The sequence below is a fragment of the Pterocles gutturalis genome, unplaced genomic scaffold (assembly GCF_000699245.1).
Source record: "Pterocles gutturalis isolate BGI_N339 unplaced genomic scaffold, ASM69924v1 scaffold39278, whole genome shotgun sequence".
NCBI lineage: Eukaryota > Metazoa > Chordata > Aves > Pterocliformes > Pteroclidae > Pterocles > Pterocles gutturalis.
Window position 1 is genome coordinate 35,800 of NW_010119383.1, and position 27,108 is coordinate 62,907.

At 47.5% G+C, this 27,108-nt stretch overlaps 1 protein-coding gene across 1 annotated transcript in view; it reads left to right on the forward strand.

Moving 5' to 3' along the window:
• Positions 1 to 26,195, forward strand: part of LOC104464009 (mitogen-activated protein kinase kinase kinase 3-like) — a gene marked incomplete at both ends in the record, with an annotated part of 36,429 nt that extends 10,234 nt beyond the window's left edge. The window contains 11 exons of the mRNA XM_010076558.1: positions 63 to 103; positions 1,113 to 1,212; positions 7,028 to 7,141; positions 8,632 to 8,743; positions 16,225 to 16,358; positions 19,100 to 19,173; positions 21,176 to 21,243; positions 23,173 to 23,268; positions 24,276 to 24,470; positions 25,337 to 25,485; positions 26,060 to 26,195. Coding sequence (XP_010074860.1) covers positions 63 to 103; positions 1,113 to 1,212; positions 7,028 to 7,141; positions 8,632 to 8,743; positions 16,225 to 16,358; positions 19,100 to 19,173; positions 21,176 to 21,243; positions 23,173 to 23,268; positions 24,276 to 24,470; positions 25,337 to 25,485; positions 26,060 to 26,195 — 1,219 coding nt within the window. The remainder of the gene's footprint in view (positions 1 to 62; positions 104 to 1,112; positions 1,213 to 7,027; positions 7,142 to 8,631; positions 8,744 to 16,224; positions 16,359 to 19,099; positions 19,174 to 21,175; positions 21,244 to 23,172; positions 23,269 to 24,275; positions 24,471 to 25,336; positions 25,486 to 26,059) is intronic.
• Between the last annotated feature and the right edge of the window lie 913 nt (positions 26,196 to 27,108).

The following is a 27,108-nucleotide window of genomic DNA, read 5'->3' on the forward strand; positions in this document are numbered from 1 at the left end:
CTGCATGGCAATCCGGTATGCTGTTTGGGACCTAACCATTTTCTGTTTTTTTCTTTGAGCAGCGGAATGTCAGGATCAAGTTTGAATATGAAGGAGAGAAAAGGTATGTACCCAGCCCAGTCCCCCACATGTACAGGGACAAATTACTCTTTTTACTCAACGTCATCCTACTGACATCAGCCAGCTGCAGATGAGCTCACAGCAGCATTAGTTCCCCTAAAATCAACTACAGTTTTGTATGCAAGAGCCTTGCCTCGTCATCCCCTTCGCCACAAGTACCTCCTGGGATTGGCGAAGTGGTTCCAAGCTGGAAGTCATTAAATGCCTCTTACCAGGAAAATAGGGTGCCTGCTTGGATTCTTTTCTCTTTTTGAAAAAACCGGCTAACCCACAGCTGAGCTGCAACTCTAGAGAAATGTGTCCTTTGATTAGCAGCCTATGACACTTAAGATAACCAGATTTTGGGCATGGGTCCCATAAAAATAGAGCTGGGAGTTAAAGCTTGCCCGCCCTTCCCTACTTGACATTTTCATGGAATCACCTCTGCTTGGTGCTCGGTGACTCTGGCAGAGCAGGACACAGGGCTGGAAACTCACTCTGGTCCAAGTTGCATGTTAAAGCCAAAGAAAATTTAAGTAATGTCACTGTAGGACTAGTCTGTACCTGCTGATATGTACCTATAGAACTGCTGCATGTGATGGTACAGGAGAGTCACAGGATGCCAGACTGCATTATTCTCTCTTCCACCCCTCCTTCCTATTGAGAGCTGCTTGCTGAAAACGGAGATGATAAATTACTGCCCAGTGCCCAATCCTGGGTCTTGTCGAGTGAAGTGCTGCTGGACCTTCTTCTTTTCCACCTGTACTTCACAGTAGGGGGAGGAGTGGAGGAACTACACTAGGATTTTTAGTAGATATTCACGCAGGGTAGGTCAAGTCCCCTCTTGGGCATAGCAGACAAGCAGTATTTCTAGGAGTGTAAAAGCAAGGAGCAAGCTTTATGTTTCATGATAGAAGCATATAGGTCCTTGCTTCTGAATTGTCAGTCTAGCCCCAAATTCCAGTGTGCTTCTACTAAATTGAGACTATTGTTGTATTTATTTGTGTATACAGGATTATCCAGTTTCCAAGACCAGTCAAATTCAAAGAAGTGGTGCAGAAGGTCACGGATGCTTTTGGACAGACGATGGACTTAGTCTGTGTGAACAATGAGGTACTCTTCGCCTTGTTGCTATGGGAGAGTTTTAGGGTGCCTGGTGAATTGAGCAGTGGTTTGTTCTTAAGTCCCTAATTTAGTGTTGTATATGGATGTAAAGAAAAATAATCTTACTTTGTGGTTCCCAGTTAGTAAGCATACAAGAGCTGTTGTCCAGACACAGTTCAGTTGGATTCTCAAGACTCCAAGCCAAGCTTCCCCCTTCTCAAAATTATTTCAGTTAAGGCCTATTAAATGGTGACACAGGAACAAATGGCTTTCCTTAGAGCCACATGAAGTGACTGTAACCTGCTGCATGTTTGGTTTGGATATGAAGCCTTTCCATCCTGGGAGCGGTTGCAGGAGCATGATGAAGTCTAGAGCAAGAGGGACAGTGCTGCTAACACAGTGTATTTTTATCCATCGCTGGTTTTGTTTCACCCCAAAACCCCAGAACCATGCGCATGTTCTTGTGGTCAGGTCTGCACTGAAACGTGCGTCACTGTAGGTTCCTCTAGCAGGTCCTGCGGCCACGTACAGGCAGGCAAGGAACCCTCCCTCTGTGATCTTTGCATTTCAAGGCTGGAAGACCTTTCTGCTCCAGCCTTCTTCATAACACAGGCCACTGTGGTTTTCCAGCTTTTTCTTTGAGCCCAGTGCTGCCTCTGAAAGGAGGGTACTGATGAGGGCCTTTATCTAGAAGGGGGCAATCCTTGGCATCTGTTTTGGTGTTTTCATGTGAGGGAGGCATCTTGCCGTAAGCTGGAGCCACTGGACTCTTAAGGTGGGTTTGGCTTTGGGAAGGAGGAGAGGGCCAGATGACAAATAAATGGGCTTTTAAACACAAATTCTTTTGGATCTGTCCTGACAGCTTGCTTATTGAAGTATTGAAAATGACTAACAGCCTTTTATGAAAGTTTGAATGGAGAGGGAGGTTGCGAAGAGAGCTTTCTCTCCTTTGTTTTTTTTTCTTTTTCCTTTTTTTTTGTCTCTTATGTTTCAGTGGAGATTTGATCCACAAAAAAGTTGCTATTCTTTTATAATAGGTACCTCATGATACCAAAGTATCCACTGGGTTTTGGCTTTGAATGCGGTCAGCTTTCTAATCTTGGGCATTCTCTGACAGCCCTCCCGGGAAAAGCCTGCCATTGAATTCTCCAGGAATGACTCATTTCATTCCAGGTTTCTTTCCATTGGAAGAGGAATTTTTTCCAGCGACAGCAAACAGAAGCTTAAATAATGCATTTTATCCCGTGTTAGAGACTGTCTTCCTTGGCATGTGCACAGCACATAGCGGGATTGTGAGCAGGCCTTTGGGTAGTCCTGACTTCTCAGGGTTGAGAAGGACCTTCAGGGTTTTGTTTTTCTATATGTAAAAATTCCTCCTTGTGAGAACCCACACCTTTGGGAAGAGGTCTGAGCAGTTGTAATTCAAGGTTCTTATTGTGGAAACACTAGAAACAGACAAAAGTGACCTTTGGGGAGATAACCTACATGTCTGCATGGTGACACCCTGGCATCTGGCTCCTAGTGTGTTCTGGGTCAGGTTTTGGAGTCTCATGACGCAAATCTCAGCGTTAGGCTGACCACAAATTCATTAGAATTAAATGTTTCATCCTTTCTTCATGCTCAAAGGGAACAGTGCAGTAATTCTTTATTGCCATCAGATGTTTCTCTGGTGCAGTAGCACCTGGTAGACCAAAATTACACTGAGGTCAACAGGCCTCTACAAAAACTCACTAAAGGGCCGTCCCTGTCCTGGTGAAGCAGAAGTCCTGAAGCCAAGATCAGCGAGATGAGCATGCCAGCTGGGTGGAGCAGGGGCACGCATGAATCACATCCTGGTGGGACCATGGAATCAACGGGCTTGGGCTGGTGTAGATAAGAGCGGGGCCTGGCCATGGGTGTACCGCATGGGGCATGTCTGCATGTTAGTGCTAGGCTGGACTCATCTTTCTGATGAGCAGGACAGCAAAATCTGGCCTGGCCACAGACAGCGGTTGGCTGTGTAATGGATTGAAAGACTGGCTTCTGCAGCAAATGCTTGGAATTTGATCTGTATGGACTGATCAACAGCTGCTCCAGGTGTGACTAGTGTTATCTTTTTGTTTGTCCCATCTCCGTGACCAACTTTTGATGTGACCTTGAGCAGAACACTGGGCCTTGGTGTGCCACCAGTTCCCTTCTGACCTCCCCTTGCTTGTCTCCTCTGAGACTGTCCCTCAGCATCGTTTCAGAAGGTTAGGGAGGGTTAAAGCCTAGGGAAGTGGTAGAAGCCCCATTATGGGGGGGAGGTGGGGTGTTTAAAAGCATATTTAACAAATGTTTGTTTAGAATTGTTGATGCTAGTTGGTCCTGCAGTGGGCAGGAAGATGAACTAATTGACCTCTCAGATTTTTCCCCAACCCTATTTCCTACTATTCTTTGGGTTTCTGTGGTGTCTTACAGAGCGAAACCTTGCAGTAGTGTTGTAGTCAGTGAAAACTCACCCTTTGTGCTCACTTTCTTAGGCTGCAGTGGATTGACTACTGAGTCCCATACTAAAACATCAGGCTCCAGGGGAGCACACTATTTCAAAGCCAGAAAAAAATCTAATACCTCTATTTAGTGAAACTTCTGTGTAGGTAAACTTTGCTGTTCATGATGGCTGCTCACTCCATAGACAGAATAAACCCAGTTACTGGAAATGTACCTGGGCAATTACTTCCATGGTTCTGCGTGAGTCTATATTTAGTTTCGTGCCTAGTAGCTATCTGTTTCTGATATCCATACGTGCCACAGTCTGGGGAGCAAAATTTACTCGCCAGATGTGGGTAATAGGTAAAGCCAAGCTAAATACTGGCTCCAGTCCCTTCTACAGGAGGGCAATTTCTGCCTGATGTTTTTGGCTCCTCCAAAGCAGGCAAGCAAGTGCATTAATATTATGGTATTGGGAGTGAGATGGAGTGACCTGCAGAACATTTTGTTCAAAGCAGCTGCTGAGGGATTGCAACTCTGAACACTTGTGAGGAGCTCAGTAAAGAGGTGGGTGAGCAGCAGGACTATATTTACAGCTCAGAGTCATAAATTCTCTTGATGGTGAAGCAGCGGGAGGAGCACCTCTCCATCGTTCTCTTTCCTGTCTGGGTGAGTAGAGGAGGCTTTTCTGCTTGATGCACCTGTGGAGCCCTTGTGAACTTCAAGGGGATTAAGCAGTGCCCCAAGAGAATTTCCCTTAAACTCTGCTGCTTAAGGAAGCAGACTGTGGGGACAGCTGCATAGCATTTGGGAGACTTATTCAATCTCTCTGGTATATGCTGTGACCACGGGTGATTCATTCAGATCCCAAAGTTTAACCATGAAAAATTGTCTAACCGTCTACTCCAAGGACCTAGTGAAAGCCCTGAATAGTTGATATCTACCTGGTGAATCCTTTCACTCATGTCCAAGCCCTGTCCCAGACTGGGAATCTGTTTCCAGCCTTGCTTGTGAGGCCCAGCCCAGCCAAGACTGGTGTTGGTGTTCTCTGTAAGCCCCTCAGCTGGTTAGGTCCCTTACTTGGCAGGTAAGGGACATCTTCCTAAGCTTTTCTCTTTCCCATCTGGTTTGGTTGAGAACTCAAGTCCTTTCCTTGACAGGCTGCAGGGCATCCTGGGGTACGGCTTGCTCAAGAGTTCCTCTTGAAGTCTTTTTCCTAAACACAAATAACTAAATAGTTTTCAGACAAAGGCTGCATAACCTGATTATCCCTCTTCCTGGGTGAAGGTGCCAAACGCTTTGCTCTAGAGACTCTTCTTCCATCTTTAGGTAGAAATTTCTCAAACATATTTGCATGCCTCACACCAGAAGAGCATACCTAGTTCAGCCTGAAGTTCATTACTTAAATATCTTTTGAGAACTGACCTTGTCTTTCCTCAGCAATTACCACTGCTTCCCACAATCACACCTGGCAGCTTCCTTTTCTCACCTGTTAATCTCATTTCTGGATATCTGGCTCTCCCATGCCTGCTGTAGGGTTCCTGGGTCTGGACCCAGACTGTGAACTCTACAGAGCAGCAGGTTGCGTAAAGCTTAGGTGTTGCAGTGCCCCTTTGCAGACCTGGTTTTTAGTATCTCAAAGCTGGGTGCCTAAGTTAGATATAAACCCAGGACTACCTGCTATCCACAGCTGCGGGAGATCAGCTCTTTTGGTGGGATTATGATGTTAAGCCTGATGTTTAACATTTAAAACAGATGGCCAGCATATGGCTTAGTTCTCTGTCTGCATTTTTGTAGAAAAGACAAAAGATAACCTTCCTATCACACAGGAGAGGAGAAGCACAATCCAAACCTTGAGTTGTTCCCACTGCAGAAACAGCAGCCGTGTGGACACCCAAGATGGAGCTTGGTGGACTCACACCGTGGCTGCTGGGTGGAAGAGGTGACTGTAGCAGTTGACCAAGATGAAACCTCATCTCTTGGCCAGGGCTCACAGCCTTCACTTGACCTGGTCATCCCCAAAGTCCTAGCCTCAGTGCACACAGTCTGAGGTGTATTTACCTACGGGCCAAGAGCCAAACCCTTGGCAACACCCTGGGATCAAAAAGGGAGACACAGGCGGCTTTTGAGTGTCTTCTTCTGGAGTGGTTGATCTGAGGTGCGTTTGCTGTGGCTGGTGGCATGAACTCTGATCACCCAGAGGGCTGAGCTGCCTTTCAGCAGTTCTGGGCAGCTGTGGCTCCCAGTAAGACCAGTGAGATCCTACTGGGAGCTGTGGCCACTCAGTCCCTTTGGTAGGTGGAACTGCTGTGTGCTTTGGCACAGGCATGAGTAAAACATGTGCTGTGTTGGCTGGATTCAGTGCCAATGCCCGAGGCAACCTACAGAGGCTGAGGGCTGGTTTTTATGAGATCAGGCAGAATGCCCCTGAATGAGGGGCAAAAAGTTGTGGTTTTAATCTTAGCCCAGGGCAGCAGAAAGCCACAGAGCTGCTCTGAAGTGCAGCTGTGTTGAGCATTTGAAGCTTTGCAGGCTTTCTGCAGGAGGTGGTACACCACACAGCAATGTCAGGTAGGTCAAATTCCCTCTGGCGATATGAGGGCCATAGTCTGCCACTTACCAGGAATACTTCAGGACCATTAGCTGCCTGCTAGACACGACACTGTGTAGGTCTCTGTTCTGTTCACCTTGTAAAGAGCAGAAGCTGAATTTGTCCTGCTGCGAGTCAAAGAAGTGGTTCTTGGAGGGAAAGCAATACACACCTTTCACATCAAAAGGGGAGAGACTCTTGTTTGTGAGATGTTCCCTGGTTTCACCTGATGCCCAAACACTAGGGAGACTGTGTCAGTGTGCAGGAACGCAGGCTGCAGAGGTAGGGCAGACCACTGAGGATTGACCAGAGTAAATCCTTGGGTTCAGATCACTGCTTTCTTGGAGCACCACTGCATGCATAGCCATCTTCCCAGGAAGAAACCCAGGAATTGTGTGGGGCTGTTTTGGGGCTGGCTAGCAGCAGATCTTGCCTCCAAACTCCAAGATGAGAGCAGCCTCAGAACAGCCTGCAGCAAACCTAAGGTTTCATCTCATCCCTCTCCTCCTCCCACTAGCTGAATTGGTGAGGTGACCTTTAAGCTCTCTCCTTGCAGATGTTTTTTGTTGTCATTTTTTGTGTCTGTTCCTTGGTAGATGAGAACTTGGAAGAAAAATGTTAAAGCTCGGCAAGCTGGAGGGCATGGGGGCTCTATTTTCCATCCACATTCTCAGGTTCCTCCCTTGTCCCCTGATTCCCAGGCTGCTCACTGCAAGGATCTGGCTTCCTCTGTTTACCCAAAAGTGTGACACTACCATGCTCCGGTGTTTGTTCAATCCCTTCCAGCTCCTGATCCCGCTGAAATCCCAGGAAGATTTGGACAAAGCGATGGAACAGTTGGAACTGAGCCCTTCCCTGAAGAGCCTGCGAATCCTTCTGAGCGCTCCAAAGAAAGCGAATGTGAGCCCTTCACCTTCTCTCTCTTTTGTATCCGGAGCGAGATCCCTTGTTATTGTATTGGGGAGTGGAAACAAGTCTCCTGACGGTACAGAGCAGAGGGCAAGCTGGTCATGAACGGGGTCAGCCCTGGCTCAGCCGCTCGGAAATCCTCCCATGGTGGCAGCCCAGAGACAGAGCTCAGCTCCCTCTAGCTCCTCCTGCAGCCTGTGAAGGGTTAAATACTGCACTGATCCTCAAACAAGGTTAGACCCAAGAGAACCCCTTGTGCTTTCTGCCTAGGGATGCTGTCACCATTCCTCTGTCGCCTCGCCAGGGTGGTGGCCTTGGCTCTTGCCGTGGTGAGTGGCCGTGTGGGGACCATTCTGTGTGGTGCTGCAGTACTAAAGGCCAGGGAGAACAAACTGGAGAATCCCTCAGTCTGACATACGACTGTCTTTTTTTCCACATTATTTATTTATTTGTTTTTCCTGAGCTCAGTGGTTTTGCAGTTAAGCCTGTTAGCTTGACCTCGCCTGCCCAGAGCATCTTGCCAAAGCACATGTCGTGCTGCCCCGAGCACAGGCTTGTAAAGCAGGGGATTAACAGATGTTGCAACTCTGGTTTCTTCCTTGTATTTCCTAGAAATACTGGAGAGACTGTGAGTCTTGAAACTCATATTGCTTGTCCTCATGCTACCGCTGGTGCTCACATCTCCTGGATCTTCTCTGCTCCTTTTGAGAGGCTCTCAAAAGGTGCAGGGACCAGGCTCCCAGGGGAAAACTGAACTGTCAGTTGGGGTTTCCTAAATCCTGGGCAGAAATGGGGCGTTCTGCCCTGGCGACTGCAGGAGCATTGCAGCATTGCACGTCAACTACTAAGAGTAAGGGCAGACAGGAAGACTCATCCATACCTTTGAGAGTAGGTCAAACTCTTCCTGCAGCATGTAAGAAGCATGTAACCATGCTGTTCTGAGATCATACATAAAATTGTCACAAAATCAATTCTCTTAGCAACTTGGCTGTTACCATTTAAGTTACCAGCTGGCTTGGCATTCCCTTGCTTTCCCCCTGATTTGTCTTCCCTGGCAGAGCCTGATTCTCCACTCCCTGTGCCTCTGTTCTGTCAGAGAGGAGCCTCTGCAGTGCCCAGGCTGCCACCGAAGTCTGTGGAGCATGGAGGAGAAGCTCTGATTTTGGGACTGCCAACTGGGGTTCAGGGCAGGGATCAGTCTGTCTATCTATCTGGAAATAATGCTGTGCAGAACAGTCTTTTATGTCAAGTATTTGTATTATTATCAACTGGAGCTCAAACCTATTTAGAGTATATTAATAACAGATGTGAATTGCTTGTGAATGATTTTTGGATCACCCTGGATTACATACATGTCTTTTTTTTTTTTTTTTTAATGGTTCTTGGGTAATATGGTCATGGGGATCCAAATGCAGGGTTTCATGTGGTGTGTCTGCATGGCCTCTGGCAGAGTCTGATCATTCCCTTTGTCTGATTCCCAGCTCCTCCAACCAAACAACAGTAAACAGCACGAAATGAGGATCTCCAGATCCATGGGTGATATCATGGGATCCCTCTACAAGGACTCTGAGAGGACGCGGAAGCATTCAACAGGTCAGCGGAACGCAATGCTCTGTGGGGTGTTTTGTGCTATTACAACTGGACCACCATCCTCCTCCTCTTTCCTGTCACAACCCCCTAGCTGCTGCGGGCTGGACGGCCACCCTGATGTCTGCCACCAGTAACTCAGTGCAGTTGCTGCTCATCCTCAGCCTGAGGAAGAGACTCTGCAGGCTGCACGGGTCGGATGAGGTTGTGCTGAGCAGTCACATTGGGTGTGGAAGCTGAGGAGATCAGGGGATCTGAGGTGTAATTTGTAGGGGGAAATGCAGTGATAAAAATCTGCAGGAATTTGATGCTACTGAGCTTTATCAAAATGAAGAGTGAGGTTCTACAGAAAGCGAAGGCTTGTTGAGACCTTAACGTACTTATTCCTTTAACCCTCTGCTTTTGTTCTCTCAGTGTCTCTCCCCTTTTCCCAGTTAGGAGAATGATGGAGCCGCATGGGCTTGGGTTCCTTAGCTCCTGAGCCAGGACCAGCTTCACCACATAAGGAACAAATACGTGTCTCTGTGCCACCAATCTATTCTTGTTGGTGGAATGAAGTCTCTGGTAGTTGCTTTTGTAGTTTCTTAGGAGAATGGATTTGTGCGGTGTTTTGCAGTGGTCGCATTTCAGATGAAGAGGAGCATCCCATTCCTTCAGAGGTGCTGGGAGTAGATACCTGCAGCCTCTGAAGCCAGGCTGGCAAATGCCCAGTCTCTTCTTGGAGCCCTGCAGGGACTGGAGTTTGTAGCCTTGTGTGGTCTTTTCTTTGGTTTTCTGTGCTTGAGTTTATGCTTTTTGTGCTCTCTAAAAATACTCTGAGCTTTTTTGAAATCACAAGTACTCTTGATAAGCTGTCTGTAGGACCTTTTGCATGACGAACTTTGCAGTAGTTTGTAGAGGGCAGGGCACCTTGTGCAGAACTGGTAAAGCAGCCCATAGGACCCCATAGCAGGGGTATAATTATTCATATTACAACCTACAGGTAGGTTTAACGATTTTGTCATACAGTGAATGTTCTCTGCCCTGTCTGTGAGTGCTGGTTACAGGGTAATTTCTACAGATCCCTCTTGTTTTCATACAATTATTCGACAACTGTAGAAATGACACCATCAGAAGCCTTGAATAGATTGGGGCCCTCCTGTTCAAACATACATAAAGATGTACTTCATCCTCCACAGATCCTCTGTACTTATATGGTAGTAAACACTTCCAAACTCTGTGCAACAAAGGAGTATTTTTCTCCAAGGATTTGCCCATTCTCTGTCTCATAGCCTGTGTTGCCTTGATAACATATCCTGTGGTTTGCTTCATCTCAGACAATGATATATAGGAAATGTTCTTGTAGGATAGGTCCAGTGCCCTGGTGCAGCCATGCCCAACTCTTTCTGAAGCCAGGGGTGGGTGGTACATGTACAAGAGCTCTCTTTGGGCCTGGTGTTTGTGTGTGCCAGGGATGTCTTTTCTTCTGTTGTGGGGTTTGGTTTTTTTTTGTTTAGCTCATATGGCTCTTGAGAGTTTGCCCAGAGTCTGGCAGTCACTAGATGATTGTGAATGAAATGCACACACAAATCCATGGTGAGGCACAGAGCCTCAGCAGAAACTGTGCTTGACAAAAACATCTCTACTGCTCTTTCTTGGCACTTGTTAAGCTGTTAATGTAAGCCAGCAAAGAGCTGTGGCACTGGGAGCTGTCACTGGTGTGGGAACCAAGCATGATGGGCAGAATTGATCCCATGTGCAGCGGTGCTTGCGAGATTAGTTCTTGCAAAGTTAGACTTTCCTACTAACTTTTATGCCATCCTTTGGCCCTTCCTGACTGTTTTCCCGCACCACTGACTGTGAGGTGTCACTGCCTTGAAGAGCATCCTATAGACAAAGGAAGAAATGTCAACTCTGCAAGGCTGGGAGCCCGAGGTACAGATGGATTTTGAGGGAAAGCCTGAATAGCAGAGTGGAGGAAGAGGTACAACGTGCTGGTTTAATCTAGATAATGGAGGAGGAGGAGGACAAGGCAGCACCAGATGTAGGATGCAGTGTGTGCTAGTGTTGGGATCTTCAGAAGGGTCTGCATGCCAGTTGCTAATGCACCAAAACCAGTGTCCCCAGCACTGTTATATAGTTAGGTAGTGAAGGTAACCAGGCCATGCTAGTCATCCCTCTGTGTTGTTTTTTTTTCCCATGCAGACCATCAGTCTTGCTCTTACTTTGAAAAGAGGTTAAAACAAACCCTCTGCATGGTAACAGCACACCAGATCTCTCTTTGGAGTTACCTGGGGTCTACTACTGTCCTGCTGAGGAGGTGTTTGTAATCAAGCAGATTAATTTTTTTGACCTCCTGAGTCAGAACTGGGCAGAAACTCCACGGACCTGAAAAGGAGAGCAGTGTTTCATGTAGAATCATAGAATGGTTAGGGTTGGAAAGGACCTTAAAGATCATCAAGTTCATAAAACTGAAAGTCAGGCAATAGAGAGAGATGATCCTGTGTTGCTGTTCCCTGGACTGAGGATTTCACTGAACTTGGTGGATAGTCAAAAGACAGCCTAGGAGGCTGGGATTTCTGTAGGAGAAGCTATTCTTCAATTGCAGTTGCAAGGTGTTTCACAGTGTTTGCTTCTGCTGTCATCAAAGCGGTTGCTATCAAGAGCAGCTCTTAACTCAGTTCAGCTTTTCTCTTGAAACCACATTTAAAGGGAGATTTAAAGTGATTTTATTAAAAAGGTGGTTCAGGGTCATGTTCTCAGTGCTTCTGAGATGTCTCGTGTTTTTCTGCTGACTCTGCCATGTTAGCAGCAGCAGAAAATAATAAAACTGCATGTTGTTGGCACAAGTGCATTGAAAGGGGGGGTAGATGTTCTGGGGAAAATTTGGCTATTTTTGCTTCTGCTGGACAGAAAATGTCTTCACTCCATGTCCCTGAAAAACCTTATGCAAAGTCAATATTTTCTTTTTCTTTTCCCATAAACTTTTTTAAGTGGAAATCCCACCCCCCCTTTTGGTTTTTTTTTTTGGAAGTGGAAAATGTTCCAGTCTCTTGGTGACCAGCATCTGCACATGTTCAGCTGAGTGCCAGGAAACTACCTAAAATATATTTGGGTTCTGGATTTTCAGATAACAGGGGGTTCTTTTTGTTTACTTTGAGGAAATATGGTTCACAACATTACCCACAAATTCTTTAAGAGCCCCATTCCAGAATCACCATTTGAGTGGAATCATTTACCAAAACCTTTATTCTTTCTTTTTTTTTCCTCCACGGTGGCAAACCAGGCTGCTGAGCCCTGGCACGATGTGCCTGCCATTGCTCTCCAGACCAGGAGCGAGCACTGGCTGGGTCCGTGCTGTGGAATATGGCCCAGCTATGGGAACAGCAGGACTTTTGCCTTGGAGAATTGCCACTGCAGTGATGGTAGCTGAGTTTTCACTGTTGCCTGGGCGTACGTGCAGCAGCACCTAGCCCCTGCTAGCATGCTGGGGGGATTTGAATGCAGATCTCTGGAGAGAGACGGTACAAAGACTTTGCTGGTGCACAGGGTGGCCAGATGACTCTGAGAAACAAAGGCCTGGAGGTGATATCTGTGCTGTCAAATTCACAGGGACAGCTGTTGATGAGGTTGCTTAATTATTAGCACATTCCCTGGCCAACCCTGTACCAATGCCTGCCATCCCAGCAGTGCCTGGGTACAAACTGGGGTAGCATGGGCTAGGGACCTCTTGCAGGAGTTGGGATGGATGAAGCCCCCTCTGTTTTGAGAAGAGGAGGAGAATTTGGCTGTGTGCATCAGGCCAGCTGCTTTGGGGATAGAAAATGGGCTCTGTCCTCCTTATTAGTATAGAAGTACCCTAAAGTTTGCCTTAAATCAAGATCAGGATGGCCTCAGAGGATCAGCATGGAGAGTAGAGAGAGTTTTAGGGGTCCCACTGAAAAAGAAGAAATTGAGGGAGATTGGTCCCTCTGCTCAAACCTCACCTCGACAGTCACAAAGTGAGAAATTTCCTTCAGATTTCTCTCTTCTTCATGTGCTGCTGTGTCCTGAGCCCTGTGTTTCTGCCAGGGCTCGGAGGAACGGCACATCTTGACATCATGTCCCTCATTCATCTCTGCGGCGATGTCATCCCAGGGCTGGGCTCTCCGTGGCTGCAGCTGTGAGCGTAGGCGGCTGCCAACAAACCCTCCCCAGCTCTGACTTTTAAGGGGCTTCTCTTCTCCATTAGGACTCCTGCTTCATGCTGACTGGTGATGGATGAAGTTTTGGGAAGGAGCTGTCAGGACAGGGAGAGGGTGAAGCCAGGGAACACGGAGGCGGAGGGAAGCCAAGCCTGGCACAGGGGAGCTGGCTGTACGTGCAGCACCACGAACTCTGCACATACTGCATGAAAGACACTTCTTAAATAAAATAACAGAAGGGAACATGAAAGACCCTAGTAGATGCCAGCAGCGACTGTAAGTCTCTGTGCTAGCCAGGTTCACCCTGTTTGGGACATGCTGTGCTCTGGTCTCAAATATACGGCTTTACATGAGTGTGTGTAACACGGAGCAGGAATCCCTTCCCAAGGCACCTTGCCCCAAAGGGTAACTGAGGTCAGATGCTCAACTGGTGCCATTCTGCAGAGTTCAGGAATCCTGAACAGAACTGCAGAGATCTGGCCAGCATTTGGCTTATAAAGAAATGCCTCACAGCCAGCCCCATCCCCACTGGGTCTGAGGACTGGAGCTGACATGTCATCCTGTAGACCTCAGGAGGACAGTCCCTTGGGGGTCTGCTCTCTCTGCCTGGTGCTGCTGCTGTTTCTGGAGTATTCGCTCAAGTGTCAAGAGCATCCATGATGTGTCAAACAGGCACATCTGGGCTTGTCTGTCCATTTCTTCCTCTGCCTCTGGGTGGGTAAAGCAGCATTATCTGATATATCCAATATACCTTGTGTTGCCCCGCTATGAATTAAGCCTGCCATTGAGTACAACAGTTGCTTTCTCTCCCTGACCCCTATTTCACATTCCCCCCCACCAGCAGCACTGAGATTGCCCAAGGTTTTGTTAGCAGGGCGGGAGCGGGGAATTGACCTTGGGCTCTGGGGCTCTGCTCCAGACACCTCCCTGTGTCCCTCCTGGGCAGATGGGCATGCATGGATGGAAAGCAGCAGCAACAAGTGCTCCTGGAGGTGTGAAGCTGCATAAATTACTTAGAGCAGCTCTTTTACCCAAATAGCCTGGCTTGAAAGGGATCTGGTTCAATCCAGCAGTTTCCAGGCGCGCAAGAGCCCGAGCGTTTTGTTTAACTTCCTTGCCTGCTGGGAAAGGGCTAGTGTCTTATCCCCTTTTACAGTTTTTGGCAGGAAATATGACTCTGGAAGGTCGAACACAACTGACCTGATGACTGCGAGTAGTTGTTACAGGCAGAGGCTTCATGTGAGATCATGCAAAGTCTTTACGCTTGTGATAAATCTCATTTAACTCCCTGGGTTCAAAATCAAACAGTAAAATCTGAGTCAAAGACTTCCTCAGCAATGGGTGGCTTATTGCAGCGAGAGATCCCAGCCCTGCTCGAGCAGACCCACACCTCATAGTAGCAGTAACAGAAATCTTCAACAAAGCTAAGATAGAGCAGTTTGACCACACTAAATCCTCTAGCAGCTTTCTTGGAGCAAGAGCCACCCAAATGTCTTTATGCTACATTCTGGATTGACATCTGCGAAGCAAACGAGGGGATGATAATGCAGTGATTTATCCAGCGTGCCCAAATGGTTAAATGGTTGGAACGTTTGTTTATTTATCTTCAAAGAGAGGATGCCGTACTTCCCAACTGGTTTTGTTTTTAGGGCTGGTGGAAAGCCAGTTCATTATGAGCACCGCAGCACTCGAGAGGTTTTCTCCCCTTGATCTTGGCGTTACTTCAGTTGGACTTTTTTTCGCTGTGTTCTTATCCTGCAGGAAATCTGTGAAGGAGAAAATAGGAAGAAGAAAAAAAAAAAGAAACTCAAAGCCATATGACTTGCATTTTTACAATCTGAGCAAGGAGTCTGGGGGGAGACGTACCATGAGACAAAGATATCTGTGTTTGGTATAAATCCAGCAAGCCTGATTTAGTAATTTTTAATGCTGGTGTGACACTGTTAATGTTAGAAGCTCCTGATGCATATCAGCTTAAATGAAAGGTGGGGGCTTAGACTTGAAGTGTTGATCATGGTGATGGAGTTGTGCCAGAGATCAATCTGGCACAGTAACCGTGATGCAGAATAGCAGCAGAAGAGGCAGAAGTGTTGTGCTGATTGATCAGCGTTGACTTTTCACGATGGGATAGGCCCCTTCCCGATACCTTTCTCTTGCAATATTGTGCCAAGCCTGCGCATGTTGTTTCCATATAGTTGTGATGAACCAAAGAGTTGTCAGGAGTGCTGCAAAAGATGGTAAAAATTGTAAGGAAGCGCATCTCCATGTGCTTTCTAACTGTTCAAGGATGTGTGCTTTTTAGAATTCTGCATAAAAACAAGTTGTTGTGTTGTGTGAAGACTCAACATTGCACAATACCGACTGGTTAAAGCTCCAGCATGGAACAGCACGGACCTCCGTCAGCATTCCTTGCCGTGAAGTGATGACAGCCCAGGGATGGAGGGGAGGGACTGCAGAAAGACAAGCGGAGCCAAGCCTGTCCATCTGGGCTAAGTGAGGGCAACGCTCTATATATCCTGAAAAGGCACAAGGAGTCAGGGTGGATTCGGGGGGATAATGGGGAGGAATGGACTGTCAATGTAAGGAAGCTGTGGGGTTCACTTCCAGGTGCAAAATAGAAACCTCCTTTGCTAAACAGGCCTGGGGGGTGCCTGCGAAAGCCTGGATCCCGGTGCAAAGGGGGGTTCTGTTTGGTGTGGAGCCTCTGGGGCTACAGACAGGGGAGACAACCCTCCTTCAGCAAACCCGTAGGTCCTTCCCGTCCTCATGGTTCTTGGATTTGAGGGCTGGTTTTCCTTCCTCTTTACTTTTTTATAGGGAAGGGGAAGAGAAGAGGGGTATTTGAGTACAAATCGTTTTTCATGTAAGAAATGTTTAAGTGATGTTGCACTGAGTTCACCCAGGCTGTTTCGCAGCTTGCTGAACGAGGCAGTGATGTGATCCAGGGAGGACATGCCCAGAGGTCAAAGAGGGGAACTGGGTTTGGAGTTTGCATTTTGCTTTGAGATTGACTGATTGTATCACAAGAAAACTCTGCGCCCTTTTCTTTCTGGTGTTGACAGAGCACCTGGATACAGTGCACAGCTCATAGGTCCAGGGTAGGTTGAAGGCCAAGTCTGCTAGATGTTGTGTGGCCCTACAGTAATAAACTCTCCCTGTTGCAAAAGCTTTGTAGGATGCCCATGAACAGTGTCGCATCTCTAGCTCCTCTGTTCCCTTACACACAAGTTCAAAACCAGCAGCATCTCCAGGAGGTCTGTGAGCTCTGGGAGGACTTGGATGCGGCAAGTCCTCTCCTTGACCTGTGCTTTTCTCATGTCCTAGGCTCTCTGCACACCGGCCGGAGCTCTCCGCCCCCGGGGAGCGTTCCTGAAGAGCAGCAGCAGATCGCTCGCCAGGGATCCTATACTAGCATCAACAGCGAGGGCGAGTTCATCCCTGAGACCATGGATCAGAACGTAAGTGGGGCCGGGGCACATGGGTTAAACCGGGGCAACATTAGGCACAAGGCAGGCTGTGCTGTGAGTGCTGTTCCCACCATTCAATCCCCAGCAGGCTCTGCACATGGGGCTCATGCCAGATTTTTCTAGGAATGGGTGCCCCTGGGCATGACATGCTCAAGTAACAGTGGGCCTGATTTCCAGGAAAATCCTAAAAGCCAACTGCAGCGGTGATGGCAGCATGCTCAGGCACCTCAGGTAGCTCTAGAGGAGCGTAGATCTGACACACACGTGCACACCAGCTGCTGGGCCCTCCTGGCCGCAGCCTTCCCGGATCCTGGGGACCGCGAGGGAGTGTGCCAAGCAACTGATTGCCTGCGATTGCAACAGCCTGGGGATGTCAGCGGCTCTTGCTGCTTCCCATGTGCTGTTTCTGCCTGAGCTCCAGTTACAGTTCTTGGCTCTGCCTGCAGCCTCTCTCTGTGGTTTTGTGTCTCTGTCCCTCCCCCATATATTTTTTTTTTCCCTCTCTTAAGAATAAGGAGTTTGAATATTCCAGTCCCTCAGGAATAAAAGAGCAGCTAGCTCTTCAGCACAGTGATGAGCAGCACCTCTTCCTCCAGTCAGTTTGGTACCCACAATGGGGGAAACTGCATGGTTGAGGGACCAGAAGGGGACCAGCTTATACCTCCCTCTCCTTTTGCATCTCTGCTCACGCTATAGCTCCGAAGAGCTTCGTATAGGTCCTGTGAAGTCAGCTGGGCTGTTTGGGCACACAATTCATTCTTCCTCTTGGAAGGACAGGACCAGGATCCACAGTTTGCAGGAGGGCTGGCCGTGCAGGAGGGGCATAGAGGGACATCCTCACTCGAACAGACTTCTGTGATGGCCCCCAAGGATCTCGCCTGGGGAGACATGCATTTCCTACGCTCATATAGCACCCACTAGCTCCGCTTTTGTGTGTGCTGTGCTAGTGTTTCCATGGCAAAGTTGTGTTTTCAACCGTTTATTATACAGCCATTAATAAAATAAGAAGTCACTCCGGGTGAGTCTTGGCAGCGTCAGAGTACAGATGTATCTTGTGCTCCTTGCAGCCAAAAGTTGGCTTTCTGTTGTGTTCACATGCCTTCCAAACACGTTTGGTAGGATTAAGATAAATTGTGTGTGCGTGCAGGGGGAGGGTGCGCATGAATCCCCTCTTGGGTGTAAATCAGCACAGCTCCCCTGGCTGTTAGTAGATCTGTGTTAGTGCTAGCTGAGCTCTGAGCCTGCTCCTGATGAAGATTCCCAGATGCTCTCCTCGCTTTTCCCCAGCATCATACTGTGGGTGGCCTGCTGCCCTGCTCTGGAAAATTGAATGCAGGAAAAAAAAGGGGATTTGAGGATGGGCTTTTTTTTTTTCCCTCTTCTCATTGAGCAGCCATGCTTTTCCCCAGATGGGCTTTGCTCTCAGAGAGTCCTCATGCTGCAGCTTCCATACGTGCCTTGGGGAAAACCACTTACAAGGTGGTGCTTGCTGCTTTTTGGGGGTGGCCCTGTGCAAGCCTGGGATGCAGCTGTGGTCTTTGCCTTGAGACCAGCCTGGCAGATGGACAGACACTGAGTATGGAGCCTGCTTGGATTCCCCACTCTATGCTTTCCAGAAATTAAACTGTTTCAGCATTATTTTAACAGCTGGGAGAGACCTGGTGTGGCTGGCAGAGGTGGGGAGTAGGGTCTAGCAGGGGTCTTGCTCCTTTTTAGTGCACTTTGAAGGATGAGGCTTTGAGGTAAAAACTGGGAAGCAGAGAAAGAATTGCACTTTCCAGTTGGGACTGTCCTGCCAAAACAACACGAGCTGTTATGACAACCAGCTGAGGAAGGCTAAGGCAGGAACAGCTCAGGGAAGGGGAGGCTGTTCCCCTACAGGGGGAAGGAGGAGCGACTGGGTCCCAGAGCCAGTGAAGGGTGACTCCACGTGGTGTTTAACCCTCGTTGCTCAGCTTTCCCAGGAATAAGCTGGGCTCGGGGCTGGCTGTGGAGCAGGGGTCAGTGAGTATCTGCTGTGGGTCTGCAGCCAGGAGGAAGCATCCTCCCGACTGCGGCACAGCATGGCCTTGGGCAAGCTCTGCTCTGCATGGAAGTGCACATAACCCCTAGGTTTGCCACTCAATACAAACCCTCTATTGTTACTAAACCAGCTATAAATAACCCCGTCCAGTACAATGTCTCATCCAGGAAGCAACACAAATGCAGCTTTTGACTCACTGAGCTAGTGAGAGCCAAGCTCGTTCCTCCAGCCAAAAGCGCTGCTGATGCTTCGCTTATCACCAGAGAGGAAGGCTGGTCGGGGAAGTCAGGAGTCCAGGGCTGCGATCCTGGCTGTGGCACACAATATCCCCTCAACCTTGGGCACATCATTTGTGTCCTGATATATATATTTTTAATTATTTTTTTCGCAAATATTTTGAACACTTCGAATCTCATTGTCTTCTTAACATGCTTTGAACGGCAAGATGCTAATTATCTTTGCCTCAGTTTCCCTACTAGCAAATAGTGGTTGGAAAGAACAATAATCCAGAGAGAGCATTGTAAGTGGATTTCCACTGGTAAGAAAACTTTTGTTAGCTTGGATCTCATCTCTGCTGGGGCTGGCATCACCTGGTGTAGATCAGCTGGCTTTGGTAGAGCCTTGTTGACCCTGGAAATGTCTGCAAGTACTGGAGCTTGAAGAGCTACAGTGCGTGGTTTGATTGTTTTCCCATTTCTTTCACTGTCAGATGCTTGAAGCTTTCATCAGCCCTGATGAGTCACTGTCTGGGAGCTGCCAGTCACTGGACAGATCTGTGGACAGGTGAGTTGTGCATGTCACCATGTTCACAAGCTGAAATGCAGCCTCTCCTCCACCCCGAGAGAGGAGCAGGGTCAGTAGCATCCTCTGAGGTTCCTTTTGGGATGAGGATGCACCTGAGAAAAACAAAATTATTTTGAACGCTAAAACCCAGATCCTAGCACAGATGTCTGTGCAAAGGTATTAGTTGAATTGCAACAATCTGAGCTGGACAAAGTAGCTGGGGATCTGTGGACAACCTGGCTTTGTGTGCACGGGTTTTCTGCTTCGCTCAGATCCCTCTCCCACCCCTCTGGCTTTCTGCAGTCACCAGCTCAATACTCCCTTAGCTTCTCCATGCCTCCTCCTCCCAGGGCATACTGTCTGCTCTCCATTGACAGCTTGTAAATTTGGCAGCCCCTGTGCACTGCCAGCAGCCACAGATGTGTCAGTCAAGGTGCTGAGGACACCAGATGAGCAACAACTAAGTTTAGCTTCTCGGCAGGAAGCAACTAGGACACGTTGTACTAACGCGGGCTGCAATTCAATAGTTGGTGCGGCACGTTGGTCTAAGCTCACACGTGCACAGCAACAGTGTGTTTGCTGCTGGGCACAGTAGCCTCTGTATAAGACACAATGTCCTTTAGGGAAGCAATATATACTTTTTTCCATCTGCATCAAAGATTTTCTTTTTTTTCCCCTTTTGGTTTTGCTGTACAGCATCAAGGCTCTGTTCCAGCAGGTCTGTGTTGTGTTGATTTGATTGTGTAGCGTGCTTCGGATTTGCAGCTCTGTTGCGCTTTGGATCTGTCTCAACATCAAGGTCCATTTCCTTTTTGTGGCTTTTAATAATTTCCTGTGATGTATTTGCTCATTGTTACGGCTGTATCGAAGCTGGATTCCTTGTGCTTCCAGCCTCAATAGCCCAGCTTTGCTTTTACGCAGACTTTACTAGGAAGAACAACAGAAGGAGCCTGGTTGTAAGAATTTATTGTGAAGCAGAGGAGAGTGTTAGGCATGATTGTGAGAGGTGATATGGCTTGATTTCACATACAAAGAAGCAGGCAGCTGTGTTCGGTCCTGAGATTTAGGAGCTGGAAAAGACGCGAGGAGGGCTATATTCTTCAAAAGTAGAAAGAGGAGTAAGTATGAATTATTCCAGCAAAGGCGTAGCTGAGCCCTTGCTGCCAATTGCTTGAGATGACATTAGCCTCAGGAGGGCAGAGCCAGTCTCAGGCATGGTCACCAGTCTGATGATAAGAAATAACATGAAAAATTCCTCTTCACCATTGCAAACCTGTGGTGATCAGCTTTAACATGCGTAGGTTTCAGAGCACTTTGCGAAGCAGTTTTCTTCTATTATTTCCATTTTGTTAAAAGGAAGAGTGGAAAAGCAACCTGTCCCGATATCCCTGTTGGCCCTTATGGAGGCTGAGGTGAAATCAGGATTGCCAAGATCTCCTTGCAGTGCTTTATCATCCTCTCAATGTGGTTTAAAGACCTTGAGCCTTGAAGCACCAAGCTCACTGGTGCTCCTGGTCTCCCAGGAGGGGGTGTGTGCCCGTGGTGGCACAGACCCTCCTGTGTGAGGAAAGTGGGGATGATGTTGCAGAGAAGGGGAGACCCGCATGAATCAAGCATGACTGAAGCACTCCAGTGTGTACATCTGCAGCAGCTACACAACGTTCACAGAAAGTGGAGTTGCATGGTTGAACACTTGACGTTGAGGGAAGAGAAATCTGCATCCCTCCTTCTGTGTCGTCTTGTGCGTAGGTGTCATGGTGTGATCTTTGGCTGCTTCAGTTCAGCCTGGTGACTGTTTTCTGGAGCATCCCTTTTGTTTGCCACAGGAAAAAATCAGTCTTCATTCTTGTACAGGTTAAGGATGGGAGGTCAGTCAGGTAGACTCAGCTGATGAGTAATCAGTGCATCTCGTGGCATAGCCTGTGCTTTCTGTGTGTAATCACTTCTTAATTCATTCCACAGCCTTTCTAATATCTTTTTTTTTTCCCCCATTCCTTTGCAGCCCTCCCTTTACCCAAACCCCTGTTCCTGGAAGGAAGAGCCATCCCAAAGACAGTCTTGATTGCATGGGTAAGCACTCTTGGAGGTTTGTATTTGCTTAAAAGTATAAAAGCATGTAATAAAGAAACTGGAAAAAGGCTATTAGAGGGGTGGCGCTGCATAGAAAGTAATTAAAAACAATCAGCAAACCATCTCCATTGCTAAGGTTACACTGCAAAATGATCCTGCAATGATCAAACCTGAATGTTCTCTAAAATCAAAAGACCCAGAGCATCAAACATGACAGGGCTGCTCTTGTCATCATTAACCCTTCTTGGCTCTGCAGCAATAATGATAGCACTGAAGAACCTTTGGGCCTGGTTTGGGAATCAGTTTACAGCAACAACAGCCCAATCTGGGTAGCAAGGGTCTTGGAAGTAAAACACTGCAAGCAAGTAAAGCTGTTGAAAGGTCAGAGATGAGCTCTTTATTGGAAGAAGGTGCTGCGAGGAGGCTTGCTTTTGTATTTGGAGACAACTGGGAGGTGCTGAGAAGCTGGAAACAGCCTTGTGGCATCTGTTTCATCTCTGTTAGTACCTGTGAGTTGCACTTTTGGGATCCTGACTTCCTACATAGCAAAAACCGCATACCAAACTCTCTAAGGAGTTATATCTCTTCCACTTGCATTAATAATAATGTGGGATACTGCAAATGCTGCTAGAGAAAGTGTGTTGGTAACTTGCAGGGATCATAGGTTACTGCTTAATCACTTATAAACATCCAGCTGGTTAAATCATGGAAACTCTGTAGTATTGTAATGACTTTCACTATTAAAAATGGACAAATGGCAGTCAGCCTGTAGCATGATAACTCATTTCTGGCCTCAGGCAGGATTTCTAGATTGAAATGAAGCTGTAGTCAGGCCATGTCGCTGAAGGTTTTAATACATCCCTAGTGGTAGGGGAGGCATTTTGGTTTGAGACGCCACTCGGCATCGCTGCTCACACGTGGCTCACCGAGAACTTCTTGACCTGTCCTTGTTACTTTTCTTGCTGACCATATTTCAGCCATTATGCGCTCTTCTTGCGCACTGCTGTAATGGGAAAATCATGCCGAAGCGTGACCAAGGCCAGGACCGGTCTCCAAGGAGCGGCTGCTGGCCCCAGGCTAAGACAAACAAACAATCAGAATGAACTGTGTCATTAGAGTTGGATGGAGGAAAAACAGGAGCTGAAAGATGGGGGGGGAAATGACAGATATTTTAATCTCAAGTTATTCAGTGCTACCAGCAATGGCTTCCTGTGCTGCATTTTTCTGTTAAAAAAAATGTCCTTATCTCGCATGTCCATCCATCTCTCTCATAATCTCCTGTCTAATCTAAAGTCTGATGGTCTTTAATCCCTTCTGTATATTCTAAGTCTGTTTTACTAGCATTTAATCAAAGTAAATATGAAAGTTCAGAGCTCTGGGAGGTATAAATTGGTCTGTGGCTTTCAGAGATCAGGAGTCGTATCTGAGAAGAAAGAGGGGAGGGATTGTCCGGTGTTAGCCAAGTGCTGGATTTTTTTATTTCCCTGTAAATAGCTAATATCAAAGCAGAGGTTTTGGAATAGATGGATCTGGGCCTGACCCTGACTGGCAGTTCGTGATGATTTTTGTATTTTCTATGCACGAATAAGATGTTTAGTGCTCTGCCTTGGAATTCAGGCATGGTCTATGTTGATCCCCTGCCCTGTATTTGAACAGTGTGGGCCAGGGTCCACAAAGTCAGCAGTTAAACCTCTTTGCTTTAGGGGGACCAAGACCAGTGTGTCTATTATTTTCCACTAAGGAGTGTGTGACTGTGGACAGATTTCATAGTGAGCCTCAGGGAATGTATGGTTGTGTGAATGAACAGCTTGTCACCTCATTCTTCCCTGTAATTCAGCATGAAGCCCAGAATGCTTTCCCGTAAAAAATGCTTTGGGCATTTGATACTGAGCTGATCTCAGAAACCTGTCTCTTCTTCCCTACTGACAGATTTCGACATCCCGTTGTTCTGCGAGAGGTTTGGGAAAGGTGGGACCTTCCCAAGGCAGTACCACCTCTCCCAAAGTCGCAAGGACTACAGTGACGGTAAGAAAATGATGGAGGGGTGGGGAGGGAGGTGCTCAGTCCAGGATCTTGGTGGCTTGTTACAGTGCCTAGGGCAGGAGAGAACTGAGAAGGAGAATTTTCTAATAAAAGAAGAACCAAGTAATTTGCGATTCACTTGCGTATTCTGAAGAGCATCCTCTGTGAGACCTTGCAGGCCTGCTCGTGGGAAGTGCTGAGCACCTACAGCATGTAGGAAAGTCAGCGCTCAGCTCCTCTTCTGTGTATACCCAATGTTTTGACTTAGCCACATGGATGGGTAGCATTTCTCATCCCTGGCAATATCAACCCTTCTGTTCCCCTAAATCGCTTGCTTTTAAGGATGCAGGTTCGTGACCTTTACAGCAGGTTTCTCACGGAGCTGTACAAAATCCCCCAGAGATTTAAGGGTAGCAGTATCTGTTCACATCTCTGTTTTAAGCTGGTGAGCTCTGAGCTTTGGGGACCACTCCATCACCTCATTGCTGCTTCTCACGCTGTATGAGACTGGAAGTGGTGGGAGGCAAAACTGAGTAAGAATCAAATTCCCTTGGAAAAAAAAAATACTGAGGACACACAGACAGCATATTGAGCCTTCCAGAATGAACTTCATCTCTCACGGACACCATCCTTGCGCAAGCAGTTATGACGAGGTCTGGCATTGCTAGTGTGGTCATTTGTATTGTGGTGTTAGGGGGTGCCAGGGATAATTTGCAGTGTAAACCCCTGCCTGTTCAGAGTTTAATTGTGATTAACAACCAACAGAAACCCTAATGTAATTAAACTCTTGCAAACCCCTCTGAAAACATCTGCATTAGATGTAATGCCTGCTGTTAACAACTCTTAAATTGAGTTAAAAATGTTCACAGGGCTTTGCTTCAGTTTCATTACACTTGTTTTGTTTAATTTGGAGATCACTGGATCTGGGCAGAGATGTGAGAAGGTGGTGACAGGTAGATCCAAGCTGGCGTGTGCGTTCTTGCTGTAACTCTCCCTCTTTTCTCCCACAGGCCGGAGGACTTTCCCCAGGAGTTACTTCCCACAGGAGAACCTGTTCCAGCTTGTCCCTTCTAGCCGAACCAAGAGCTTTAACGGGGACAGCAAGCTCAGCACCTTGCAGTACGACGAGTACAGGCCCAAATGGTGGAACAATTGTGAAAAAAGTCTGCAGGTCTTCAGCACCTCCCCTACGAAAGCTCGGAACTGTAAGTGAATCAAAGCTGCTAGTGCCTGAGGACTCAGTACATCCAGGTCTCGAGACAAAATGGAATTATCGTGACCTGCTGTGTTACTGGGCATCAGCTCAGCTATCCATGTGGGAATGTGCTTTGATTCCACCTCCAGCATGAGGCACATTGCTCTAGCTATGTCTCAGTGAGGAAGATTTAATACAACACGCTGTATCTTACCTTGGCCGTGAGCTGAGAGCGTGTGTGGGGTCAGGTGGTGTTCATCGCTTGCTGAGTTGCAGAAAATTCCTTGTGTGGTAGACTGTCAGTGTGCTCATGCAGCAGAAGCCTCCAGAAGAGTTGGGATGTGGGAGCGAATGCATCCAGAGGCCCCATTCTTTGGCTTACACTGGTCAACCCAGGACCCAAAGATGGTGTTGCAGGCTGCTCTGGTTTTGCAAGACTGCTCATACTATAGAAATTGGTGCATTCTGGGCCTGGTCAGTGATGGATAACAACCTAGGAATGACTAGTGAGGTGAAACTCTTTGCTGATCCCTGCCTGAGTTGCTGCTCAGCTGCTCAGCTGTATCCTGCTAACCATTCCCATAGCAGAGGAAAGTTCAATGTTAGCTAAGAAAGCAGTTTCTAGAAGAATGACTCTAAAGAAATTTGACTTTTCTGTCTCTTTTTTCTGCTTTATACTAGTGCAGACAAAGAGACATCCCCACACACTTGGGCAATTAAAACTGGTTAGTTGTGGTGCTCCTGGGAGCAGGTGGCTCGCTGCCTGCCCCGGTGAGCTCATTGCGAGCCTGATCTGCACTTTGTGGGGTCAGATGGACCCTGATGCTGAAGTCTCCTTACTGTGCTCTTCTCTCAGCTCTCTCCTCTCTTCTGCAGCCCTGCAGGCACCTGTGAACTGGAGGCTGGGGAAGCTGCTCGGAAGAGGAGCTTTTGGGGAAGTTTATCTCTGCTACGATGCTGACACTGGCCGGGAGCTGTCGGTGAAGCAGGTGCCTTTCGACCCTGACAGTCAAGAGACGAGTAAAGTGAGTACGAGGGCAGGACGGCATTCTGCATCACATTGTGGGATTGTGGGCTGGAGGCTGAGGGTAGAGGTGGCAGAAAGGTCCGTTTCCCTGATGGAAGGCAGTGTGTAGATACAATGTGTGGTGTTTGCCCTCTTGGGAGTTGTACCCAGTGGATTGTGGCACCAGTCAGCATGCTCTGGTGACTTTTCTGCCTCCCGATCCCTTGGTCTTGTTGGCCCACTCTGTCTCAGGTATCATCTCTTGCAGATCTGTCAGCTCTTCCTTAGTTTCAGCTTTGTTCTGTTCACCTTCTTCCTCCTCTGGGCACTGCTTTAGCTTTGCTGTTGTCTTCATTCACACCTTGCCAGAAGAACTCCTTGAGCAAAATTAAATAAGTAAACCTATCTCAAAGCCAAGCCCTGTGTATCCCATCTGTCTTTCTCCTTACCTTTTTGTCTAGGGCAACGCTCCTCATTTCTGAGCCTTACGTGGCTGATGCTATGAAAAGAGTGTTCAGCATTGAGCAATATTTGGATAATATTCCCAAAGTAACAGCTCCCTTTTGTCACGAAGCATGTCTGTTCTGTTGCAGGAGGTGAATGCCTTAGAATGTGAGATTCAGCTGTTGAAGACTCTCCGTCATGACAGGATAGTGCAGTACTATGGGTGCTTGCGGGATCCTGAGGAGAAGAAACTCTCTATCTTTGTTGAATACATGCCAGGGGTAAGTGTGGTTCCTGCTAAAGATTATCCTGAGAGACAGAGAACAGATTTAGACTGCTCTGAAGTTTGGTGAAATTTGGATCTGGAGTTAAACTGAGCTGAGCTGCTCTATATCTGATGAGCCAAACCTAAGGCTTGGGAAAGCTTAGGTTGTGAGTCAGGTGTCATGATGAAGCCCCTCAACGTGCAGCAGGTGAAATCAAAAGCCTTGAAAGCAGGTCTTAGGCTTGAATCCTGGAGCAGGGTGCGTTCACAGTCTGAAATCTGAACTTGGTGAATGTAGGACATGATCCAGATCTGGCTCCAAACGCTATGGCCTGAGCCCATCCTTAAATGTTTATTGCAAATCCCTGCAGGAAAAACTAATAGTACAACTGTCCACCCACAGCTGTCACCAATTGTTTACGGCTTTCAGCACGTGTGTGTTCAAAACAGTGTTACTCACTTGTAAGTCTTCTCCTCTTCGGGACAGAACCTCTTGCTGGTAGCATTATCCTCTCCTGCAGGAGTGGCTTCAGTTTGTGACTTTGCTGATAGAGGATAAAATATCCCTAGGGAAAAGAAAGATCAGGAAGCTTTGAGGGAGTCTAAGCAGGGGCTGGAGAACGTACACAGATCAGCTGAACATCTTTGTTAGAGAACATGTGAGTTACATCAGCCATCTAGCCAAACTCATCGGTTGGTATAAACCAGCGTAACGCTATTTACATTGCAGAGGATCTGTTCTCCTAAGTCCCGCCTGTCCAGCTGGATTCATTCCCCAGAGTGTGGGAGAATAAACCCTTGTTTATACAGAGATTTGTAAGGTCAGAAGGGACTATTAAGTCATCTGGTCACAAATAACTGTGGTCATTAGTAAACGTGCTAGAAGCTCTTGTAACATATCTTGCATGTGAGTAATCAGGTGGACTTCATGGG